Here is a 12,113-nt window from a genome sequence, read left to right as displayed (position 1 = left end):
TCTATACAAATATACATGACACCTGTAGCATGAACAGAATATATTATGTTAAGCATGACAGGAAAATCAAAGAAATGTCATTCCTGAATAAGATAGAAATTTGATGCCCCTTTGTAATGAAGAAAAGTGGAAAAGAAGGTGCTGGTTGGTCATTCATGTTGTGACATGCTGTTGGTGAATTTAGTTGAATGATTTCATTCAGGTGAAAGTGACTCTAACACAGTGAGACAGCAGCATTTACTATTAAATTGATTAAAAAATGTTTTATTTGCAATTTTACCGTATTCTTGTTTTGTTATTTAGATGGTAACACTATATGTTTTGTTAACTTTAAAAGGGAGAGTACAGTTGAATAAAATACAACATGGGTGTGTCCTTGAAAATCCTTTCAAGGGTTGACTGACTGTAGATAGAGGTGTATTTTACATGGATGGTTGCTTACTGATCGGTCTAGAGAGGCGAGACAGGCACTGTTTGAGATATCTGATTACTTTTAGGTCTAAATGGTGAATGGAAAAACAACAAGCAAAAAAAAAAAATGAGCCGAGATTTCTTTAGATTTAAATTTTCTTTCCATGTTTGCCTCAGCACTCTCCAGGCATGGGATCAACTTTGCATTCATCCTCCTACATCAAAAGGTTTAGCGAAATAGCAAGAGGATTTAAGTGTCTATACTATACGTGTAGACTTGTTACAAGGTTAAAATATTTAGGCTGCTCTATGGTCATGTCAATGTTCATGTGTAAACTCTCATTTCTCAAGTGTGGGAATGTTCCTCAGTGATTATGAATAGGCCACATACATGTAGTTGTCAGTGGTGTAAGTGTACCAATTAGGGGAAAGAAGTATGGATGTTTGTAGTCCAAGAATGTATCGCAGACAGTGGTACCATTGTACTTACATCAGCCATACCAAATAAGAGTGCCACAATACACATTTTATGTTTTACTTGGGTAAGAAATACTATATTGCAGAATTTAAACAGACTGACATGTCCCAACATGTCTTTCTATTAAAGGTCTCCTATTTAGTATGGACCGGTATTGTGTCAGCATTGTTGTGTTTCTTCGTGTGGTGCTTGCTGTATTTGGTTATGTATTCATGTGTACATGTATAGCCTGGCAGCGATTCTTCTCTTGAGTGCATGACACCACCAAGGGTCAGTCACCGAGGTGACTTGAAGACCGAGAGTGCTATGTATTTACATGACAAAGTGTCATCATTCTGTGCACTGCAACTTTGATAATAGTTAGCTGTCTTTAAAGTTACTAATGTATAGCAGATGCTTTTTGCCCTCACTGGGTGATAGAGGTGTAGGTAGGGTGAGGGATTGAACATTTTGGAACCAAGATGTTTGAAGTGTGACTGCATATGGATGAATTCATGTTCATATAAAGTAAATACAGATGTAGGAAAAAATAAGCAAAGCTGAGAAACAAATGTATCTTGGCAGATGCGAAATTGGCATTTCATTCCAAGACATTTTTTGATTCTGTGAGTAGAACCTTGGCAGATGTTTATGCCTTTATATCGTCTAGAATGCCAATGTGGGTTTGTGAGAGGAGGTGTAAATGGTAATGATAATGATACTGTATAGGAACTAGACTATGTGAGTGGAGGTGTAAATGGTAATGATACTGTATAGGAACTAGACTATGTGAGTGGAGGTGTAAATGGTAATGATACTGTATAGGAACTAGACTGTGAGTGGAGGTGTAAATGGTAATGATACTGTATAGGAACTAGACTGTGAGTGGAGGTGTAAATGGTAATGATACTGTATAGGAACTAGACTATGTGAGAGGAGGTGTAAATGGTAATGATACTGTATAGGAACTAGACTATGTGAGAGGAGGTGTAAATGGTAATGATACTGTATAGGAACTAGACTATGTGAGTGGGGGTGTAAATGGTAACGATACTGTATAGGAACTAGACTATGTGAGAGGAGGTGTAAATGGTAATGATACTGTATAGGAACTAGACTGTGAGTGGAGGTGTAAATGGTAATGATACTGTATAGGAACTAGACTGTGAGTGGAGGTGTAAATGGTAATGATACTGTATAGGAACTAGACTATGTGAGAGGAGGTGTAAATGGTAATGATACTGTATAGGAACTAGACTATGTGAGTGTAGGTGTAAATGGTAATGATACTGTATAGGAACTAGACTGTGAGTGGAGGTGTAAATGGTAATGATACTGTATAGGAACTAGACTGTGAGTGGAGGTGTAAATGGTAATGATACTGTATAGGAACGAGACTGGCCTCTGTATTAAAGACACTTGGTTTAGTATAATTGAACTAAGCATCTACAACTTAGGATTTGAATTTCAGTATTTCATTAGAGTCTTCATTTATTGATGCGTGTTACACCAAACATGAGAAACTCCCAGCATTATTATCAGTTTTGTAGTTATTGACTGACAATGCCCAGTTTTGTTTTAGCTTTGGAAACCATACCTTTATTTGGAATTACTGGTCATTTACGTGTTGACCCGTACAACTCTTTAAATACTGCTCCAACTGAGTCTATTTTATTTCAATAGCCCATTGTCTGGCCAGTTTACTGAGCTTCCTATGTGTAGACCATACTGGCAAAAGAAATACAATCTACTTACAATGTAAAATTGGTGTCAATACTTTATATTGCCAGCCACTATAAAGATGATAGTCTCAATTTTGATGTCAATATTTCATATTGCTAGCCACTATAGAGCTAATAGTCTTGTTAGAAATTGTCAATTTTTATCATGTTCTTAATACATTGTATCTATTCTTTCAGAAAGTAATAACAGTGTGGATGCCTTATTCAAGTCTATGAACAATGTCAATATTTAGAAAATTTTATGAAAAATATTGAAGGTAAAAGTAGCCCGACCATTTTTGCTGTTTTAAATATTTTTAATGGCCAACGTCAAAATTCATGTCAGCCTAAATGGGATGTTGAAGTATGAAAAGTAACTAGTTCTAGTTTTGGCAGTATTAAAATATAAAAACTAGAGATTGGTAGATTTAATGAAAACAATAACTTGATGTACAAACTGTGGCAACAGAAGGTGAATAGTACTTTTGTCTGTGGAAATGCCAGTGTCCATATGTTTGTGAATAACATTCATTCACATGTCAATATTAGATATATCCATTCCATATTTGTATTTGCTTCCTATATTGAACTTCAGCAACTTTAATATTGACGACAAGCTTGCAAAGATGAAATGTACTGGTACCTCGTGGTAGTAAGAATGACATCAAAACCAGAGATAGGGGATTTAAAACCACACAATAAAACTCAGTTGTGTTCACTGTTGGTGTGAGAAATAGTGTGTGATCACCTTCGCAGGAATTCCAGTTTTAGAAAGCGCACAATAGTACATTGAGGGACTTCACAAAATAAAAGACTTGTAAAAAGTAAGGTGGGCCTGCCAGCTATTTTTGTACAATGAATGGCCTCTAATTCAATCGCTTGTAATCATAGGTATCCCAGCACTCCCCTATATACCTGTCTCATTCATCTCAGCCTGCTTATTAAAAAAACACAAGGAAATTGACTGGTTGTTGTGAATCAACACAAATGTAACTACTTTGTTATCAAGCCATTGAAAAGTTTTAATAGGGTCAAGAAATATTGAACGTAAAGAAATTTGTCTGAACAATCAAGTTCCTATTGCAATGAGCTGTCACTCATAACATAAATTGGCTGTAGCAAGCTATGTGAAACAGGTGCTGATGTAACAAGTCTCTAGACAGTTTGAATTTTACCATTGGGAAAAGACCAAGGAGAAAAGTGGGAATAATGTAGTGGACATGGAATGAGGACAGGGATTTCTTACATTTGTGTTGATGACAGTTTACATTAGTGGAAATTTATTTCCTGAGTAGCCATTGACCTTTTCTGTATAAAACTTTTAAGGCCCCAAGAAATAAAGCCTTTCTTCTTCTCTGACATGGCATTTTGTACTATTTCTCTAAAGGCCAATTTTCTCAATTTTCTGAAAGATGATAGTAAGATACAGTAGTTTCTAAAGATGAAACTGCCTGTGTACTTGATGAATAGAGCTGGAGGTCCCATCCTAAGACATGGACAATGATGAAGATGTTTAAAAAGTTATACTCGGTTGTATAAAGTTAGTAGGGTTGCACCATTATTTGTAGGGAGGTCATGGACACTTTTTGATGGACACTGTATTCTTTAAAAATGCTGACATATTCTGAAACATCAGTATACTTGTAGTTACAAATTATACAATGTATGTTGCATTGATTTGCGAAATAGAGAACAGAGAACAACATTGTTTCTGCTTTGAAAAAAATAACCTTTCTTGTATATTGAGCGCAGGAAAAACATTAACAACCACTTCCTGTTTCTGTGAAACTACATTTGCTTCAGGCTATTTTTATTCAAGCATCATATTTTTTAGCATTAGAAGAAGAAAAATGTGTTGTATTTTACCCTAGATTGTGTTACAAAATCAAATAAAAAGGATTTCCCTGAGAGGTCATAATTGATGTTGGTATTTTATGGTGATAAAACAAAGATTCCTGGTGTTAAAATTGCACTAAATATAAAGTTAATCCATATTTTGATATCTGTAAGGAGATATGTGATATGGAGAACCAGTAAGTAAGGTAGCTAAGAATATTCTACTACACTTGTGGTACAGAAAGACATGGCTCAAAACAAACCTGTTATTTTAAGCTTAGAATACAGAACTTTAATAAGACTGTATTTTATGAGTATTATGAATGTTGAATTTGGTTTCGGAGTTGAATATTCGTAATGGATTGTAGACATTTTATTATATTATACTCAAGGTGTTTGGCTGAATGTAAAATGTGAAATTTTGGATATTTTGTACATTGTAAATTATAAATATGTTATGCATTGCCGTGAAGTCATTAGCGCTAACTGAATACACCTGAATGTGAGAATAACTGTAGGAGACACCCTTTTAGGTATTGACCTCATAAATGTGATACATTGTTGTAAGCTGAACTTAATGTGAATACTCATTAATTATTCATGCATCATATCCGCCATTGCTGCAGCAACAGGTTATATCCCTGTGTTCACTCTACCTGCATGTATAGTAGCAGAGTACGATGGAAACTAGTCAGGTAAGAATGTGTCTTTTACTGAGTGGTCCTCTGGAAAGCTTCCCTAACATTGTATTTTTGTTTTATTAATTTAAAGCACACAGGTTGGACATATATTTGTAAGCTGGTATGTTGAGATTAAGCTATTGCAAGGCATTTTAAAATGTATTACAATTACATAAGTATATACATATACTTTGTATGTATTGCATTCACTCTGTATTCTGTTTGTAGAGTTTGTAAGTACAATTGTATTCAGCAAATGAAAGCAACTAGGATATTGGAAGCTTTGCCTCATTGACAATATTTAAATAGTGAAAATATATAATTTTATAGTTTTGGTGCTTCAGTTTTTATTGCAGAACCTGTTGTATGATTAGTTGGTTACTCATCCCACATCAGGTTGATATACTGCACTATGTATATACTTTGATACATATGTGTCACTGCATCAAACCAGGGTGAAATATTCATGTGTGCAACCGTGCATTCACTTGTTGTCTATTATTAAACAGTTTGTGGAAAATTGCTGGTACGCTTAAACCGTACAACCTTGTCAAACAAACCAGACATCAATAAATTAACTTCTAGGTGAGAATATAATGTTCATGTATGAGTTACTGTAAAAAGGATCTTGGCAATGATGTATTTGTGTGTGGGTGAACTTTCATCATTGTCACATGCAAGCCAGGACTTTAAAAAACAGCTGTGTTTGTAATGAGTTCACTAATAACAGCTGGTTAGTACATCAAGTTATCCATTTTGACTTTATGACCAAATTAAAATATATTTCCTCATGTTAATTTAACATGTTTTTGGAAAGCAATAAATTATCGATATGATTCCCAGAGACACCTTCACGTTAATAGTAAGTTGTGTTTTGAGATAAATTTTGACAGTTTGCAAATGTTTACAGGTAAGACTTGCACAGTTACATAGTCATATACCTTGGTCAGGTAAGACTTGAACAGTTACATAGTCATATACCTTGGTCAGGTAAGACTTGAACAGTTACATAGTCATATACCTTGGTCAGGTAAGACTTGAACAGTTACATAGTCATACCTTGGTCAGGTAAGACTTGAACAGTTACATAGTCATATACCTTGGTCAGGTAAGACTTGAACAGTTACTCAGTCATTCAGTCATATACCTTGGTCAGGTAAGACTTGCACAGTTACAGTCATATACATGTACCTTGGTCAGGTAAGACTTGCACAGTTACCTAGTCATATACATGTACCTTGGTCTGGTAAGACTTGAACAGTTACTCAGTCATTCAGTCATATCCCTTGGTCAGGTAAGACTTGAACAGTTACTCAGTCATTCAGTCATATACCTTGTATATAACTAATAAAATCACGAAAGTTGTGAAGTCTTGCAAGAAATTGTGGATTTGGAAATTGACATCAACTTAAAGAGACAATATAAAACTGTTTTTTCCAATCTGTAATGGCTGTACATCTAAAGAGAAGGAACCAGTAACACAGCTACCATATGGAAAACATAACTACCTGAACTAGACACTCACATTACATATGAAAAAAATACATATGAAAAATAAAAAAAAAATGAACCTGCCCCACCTATTCTGAAAATTGAGCGTCATATGCTAAGGTTGTGACTGGTGACGTTTTTACTTGAACTATGAACGGTTGGAGTTGTGGGCATTAGTATATAAATTTTATTCTTTTAGATCATGTGATCTCTGGATATGGGATGACCTCAGGTTTGACATTGTCTTTGTGGATGGTGTAACAGCTTGTGGGATGGTTTAGGGATGAATGGGAAAGAAATGGCACTAATGGACATATGTTGTCACATTTACCTGATGTAAATGAAGTGAGTTGATAACATGGTCCTCATAATATACATAGATTAAAACAGTACTATATAACAATACAGTACATTCAAACAGGCTGATACAGTGCATTTTAGTGGTAATGACTTTTTTTTCAAATTACAAATTTCATCATTATGATGGACCGCAATATATCATCATTATCAATGCATAATTCTCTCATTTGTCAAAAGAGAGATACTGTAAAATTAAAAACATGTAATATCACCAGTCTTTTTTTGTGAAAGAGATAACACCTCCCCTTCCTTCCTCCCTTCCTTCCTCCCTTTTGGGTGAAAAAATATACTTTTCATATCATCATTCCATGTGTGAATGATTTTCAAAGCTTGGGTTTAAAAATGTGATACTTTCTATCCACCAACCCTCCTGCAATAGAAAGAAACGTCCAAAGTATCTAAGATTAATTAAAAAGTGCGTTCACTGTTGCCATCTTCCATCTGCAAAAGGTAAAATACTTGTGACTTAAGAAAAAAACTTTTTCACATTACTTGCGTTCCTTTCATATAGTGATGAATTGATGTAATATTGAATTGTTCAGAATGTCATTCTGAATTATATTATTCCAAATCTTTTCACCATCCTTCTTCATGATCAATACCATCTCATTTTCCCTTGTCCATTTCCTACATAATTATCAATATTTTATTTTAATGATTTTAAGGTTTATTACTTCTCCGTCATGTGATCAGAGCTGGCTTTGTTCAGTTTCTTTGGGGAATTGTTGTTGTGGTCTTTTGATTGATCACTTTATCGCAGTACTTTTCAATTATTAATGTTTTAATATGATCACTTGTTCCACCTGATAGACTTGCTGTCTTCCCTAAGTAGATTGACACATTGTTGCTCTCATTTGCATATGAATAGTAAATTTGGTAGAATTATCAACATTGAAAAGCTAATGTGTGAATAGGCTCTGACATCAATGATTTATACAATATTTTACATGGATATTTTTTTTGCATTATGTAAGGTTGTAACTTTGTATAAGGCCAAAAAATATATATATTTGGTTCTGGTCAGCGCATGCTTGCCCTGAATACCCTCGCGTTGATCCTTTTCCCCCCGATAATTTTTGCTTTCCCATTCCTTATTTATTCCTGATATCAGGAGAACAAGCAGCTGAAATCTACCCTACATGCCAAGACTGCTTAAATATAGAGTTTCAAGAGATAAATATGATAGAACAGAGTATGTAAAGTGTCAAAAAAATGTGTATTTACTAATTTGCAAAAAAAAAAAAAAAAAAAAAAAATTTGCGTCGTCGCACCACTTTAGAAAGTTTACCCTGACCAGAACCAGATATATATATTTTTTTTGGCCTAATGTTAAAAAGCTGTTACAATTTCCAAACTTAGATGCATCTACAGTAAAACTGATCTGAAGGCTGTTACTACTTTACAACTGACATAAGATAAATGATCCATGTTGTGTACCTAGCATCTCAAGTGTATATACACAGAATACTGTTATCTGAAAACCTTTTAGTCGTCATATTGTACAATTGATAAGCCTTACTTAGATAATAAATGTACCATAGTTGACAAGTTAGCTTTATTTTGCTTCTCAGATTATACCTTTGTCTCAAAACATACATAATGATATCCCAGGTCTGTTAAAAAACGTAAATGTACATTTCTGCTATAGTGTCAACATATATATTCACCCTTTGACTCTGAGCTGTAGCATATCTATTTCAGAAATAGTGAATTCAATACTCTTATGTTTGTTATTCAGATGTAGACTGTAGCTAATGTATATATAGTTCTAATATGATGTAATATATGATATAATTTAATATAATATAAATATACTATAATTTGATATGGTGTCCTTCCTACCTCCATATTATATATAATATATATTATATTATAATGTAATTTATGGTAATGTAATACAAATAATGATAATATGAATATATGTAAATGTATATTTCATAGTCCCTTATGGTGGTTTCTAAATACACGCTACAGTTCATGTATGTGAAAAAAACTACCAGTGACAATATGCCTTTGATATACACCCAGATGTATGTTGTACGTGAAGACATCTGGTATAAGCTATAAATGAAGTAACAAGTCATGCCATTGGAGGTCGTGAATGTATGTGTACAGTGCACAGTTTGGAGTGTTGACAGGGTGTATGTTTTGAAGGTGTGTGTGTGCCTGCCTGCCTCTGTCTGTCTATCTCTCTGTGTGTATGTGTGTGTGTGTCTTTGAATAGTCAAATAAGAATGCTATTACAGATTTCTGTATGGGCAGAGACATATTTTGTCATATGTCACACCACCTGGCAAGTACCTGCATTTCCACTGGCAAGATGGAAAGGCAGGCACGGGTTATACAAAGTAAGAAGTAAGCTAATGTAAAATCCAGTCGTGTGGGGAATTTCACTTTTCCCATACCATGTCTGGTATCTTTCTATAATGGCTGTATATTTAAACCTAAAATTAGAATATAATTTCCCCACAGCGACATTGAATGTGATAGTCATGTTTTACAATGTATAGTTCAACCTTCCAAGATGGTATTGATGCGTATCACACTGCAAGAAGAATTAAAAACCAAATAAGAATTTGTGCCTGGCTTCTGGCCGTACTTTAATTAAAGCATTCTTTAGCAAAAAGCTAGGCGTGGTAGGGGAAAAGCAAGAGGAAAGCCCTCATACGACTAGATTCCAGAAAGCTACCAAGTACTACTGTACCATATAGAGTCAACTGAACAACCTGTAACATCATATGGTAATTAGGGTAAATTCAGCTGGTATGTATTATTCTTGTCCACATACACTAGAGGTCAAATTGGATAGGTGTCAATTACACAAAACTATTCATACTGATGGTTAATTAGTATTATTTAAATGTAGGATAATTAATGATAAGTCTTCAAATAGGTCACAGTCAGGAAAACACAGTCGGATTTTAAATTTAGAATGTAATGGTTAAGTTGTCTTCAGAAATCTTTGTCGCAAAGAAAGTGTAGAATACATATTTTTTTTGAGTTTATTCAAAAACATCAGTTTCTAATAATTTTAAATGTGTATAATATGTGTTCTGTTGATTTTTGCACACCATCCCTACCTTTTGTGTATTTTTCCCATATTCCTATTGTTTTCTATAGAATGGGGTGTACCATTATGTAGAGACAGGGTATGCAGGGTGAAATATTTGAAATGATGTAGGGTTAACTTGAATTGAAATAACATAACTGTCTAGTCACATAATCAGCTTTTTTTGACTGGGGAATGTTCCATTGTAATCCATTTTGTTATTCTGACTGAGTCTTTTGAAAAGACTAGCACTCCACAGGGGTTTCAGACAATACAACGCACTGCACACAATGTATACCACCTTATTTTCTAAATGACTTCCACCTGTGTGATCAGTGGGCAACATTTTGTAATTACGAGAGGCGAACATGCATATCAAATAAGACCATCAGCCTAATCGCTTTTCTCACACACACTCACACACACACACACATACCACAACTAGTAGGTCTACATATCTGCCAACTGCTGCCGCCAGACTGCTAGAAATTTGAAACTGTCCGTCTACTTTCTTTGTTGTCTTCTCGCCTCTGGAATCACTTTGGTATCATTCTGATCTGAGAATAATGAGCGTCTATCCGGTAGTGATGGAAGTGGTAAGTTTTCCATACTTATGCTCAGAAGGAACAATTGACAGAGTAACTTATCTAAGCATTCATTGTACAGCTGTTTGTACACCTGCAAGGCCTTTTAGTCAGTTAGATTCTACAGAGTACAGAATTGATGGATGGGACAACACTTGAATACAGAATGGGGAATTGACTATTTTTATCTGGCTTGGACTCACATTGATAGATTTATTCCTTATTTTTGGAATGTATAAACGCTTACAAGGCACATTAGTCATGATTCATCTCCTAGAATTCATGGTGACGTGTTACATTTTAATGAGACTACTAGTGTATGTTTGCCTACTTAGAAAAAATTCAATACATCAGATCTACATTGTATGGTTGAAATGATGACATTGTACACTTTGTCTATTCAAGTCATCACCACCCCTACTGTCATTCTCACAATTACCATCTTGTCTCGACCCCATTCCTTGCAGCCTGAAATTCCTGTCTTTGCAGGAAAGACATCAAATCTCTTTGAATAGGCATGTTTCCAGGCTGTACCCTTGCTACAAACATCAATATGTACGATCACTTCACAATATCCTTGCTCTTTCAGTAGGTACATGGATCCAGGCTGTACCCCTGCTATAAGTCTAGTTCCTATACAGTATCGTTGCGATTTATACCTTCACTCACAGTTGGCATCCTGACTACCCTGCTATAAACATAACATCTGTGTATGTTATTTCACAGCATCCTCCCCTTTATCTTTCCAGGCATTAACTTTGTTATTCATCATCTATCTAGTTTACGCCATGTACATGTATGTACATCCATCTCAGTGTACCCTCTAACGATAGCCAAATTTTGTTGTGAGTCAAAATGAGAAAAACTGGTTGTGAGTCACCACGTAGTAAGAGATGGGGGAATACCGAATTTTTGTGCGTCACTAGTAATTGTGTGCGTCAGTGGTGCGTCAAATTGGCTTAGAGGGCACAGTGATCCTTCTATACTGCTTCTGAAGTTACATTGGATTTCTTCAACTTTATCGTCCAACTTCCTAGAGTAACTCAGAAGCTTGTCGCCTCCTCCTGTCCCATTGTTGTACATTACATAAGAAGTCCTAAGTTTAGTATCTTCCAATGTCATCCTGTTTTGTTAAAAAAACATTTGCATGGATAGATGTTAATATTTTGTCTGTATTCCAAATAGATGTATTTTACTACCATTTTATCCTCAATCTCATAATTACTAATGTAATGCAAAATACATTCAGAAAATGTTGTGAGTAACCTATAGAGGGACCTTGAAGAGACTGCAGGAAGAAAACACTAGTGAACTCCTTGATAAAAGTTAAGGGGGGTCATGGAGTGGCCCATAAAACTTAGGCTACATGCAAAAGTAGTTAGTAATTGCTACTGTTTTGATGATAGAATACTCTTTAAATACTTTCCATGTTAGCTCTGAGAAAGATAAACTTGGGTATACTCTCAGCAAGTACAACTTATGTGAAGTGTTGGATATATTAGTGCCACAGTAAATGGGATCAGT

At 34.9% G+C, this 12,113-nt stretch overlaps 1 protein-coding gene across 8 annotated transcripts in view; it reads left to right on the top strand.

The window, feature by feature from the left end:
- LOC144436326 (polypyrimidine tract-binding protein 1-like) overlaps positions 1-12,113 on the top strand; it is an 80,422-nt gene that overhangs the window by 21,343 nt on the left and 46,966 nt on the right. The window contains exon 1 of one of the 8 annotated variants that reach the window (XM_078125086.1): positions 5,053-5,120. The exons of 6 other annotated variants lie outside the window; for them this stretch is intronic. In XM_078125086.1, coding sequence (XP_077981212.1) covers positions 5,106-5,120 — 15 coding nt within the window. In that variant the 5' untranslated portion in view covers positions 5,053-5,105. Of the gene's footprint in view, positions 1-5,052; positions 5,121-10,434; positions 10,602-12,113 lie in introns of those variants that run through there. One more of the 8 variants, XM_078125083.1, reaches the window with a different exon arrangement.

The sequence above is a fragment of the Glandiceps talaboti genome, chromosome 6, assembly GCF_964340395.1.
Source record: "Glandiceps talaboti chromosome 6, keGlaTala1.1, whole genome shotgun sequence".
In the NCBI taxonomy this organism is placed as follows: domain Eukaryota; kingdom Metazoa; phylum Hemichordata; class Enteropneusta; family Spengelidae; genus Glandiceps; species Glandiceps talaboti.
Note: the sequence above shows the minus strand (reverse complement) of the source record. Positions and strands in the feature narration are given on the sequence as shown.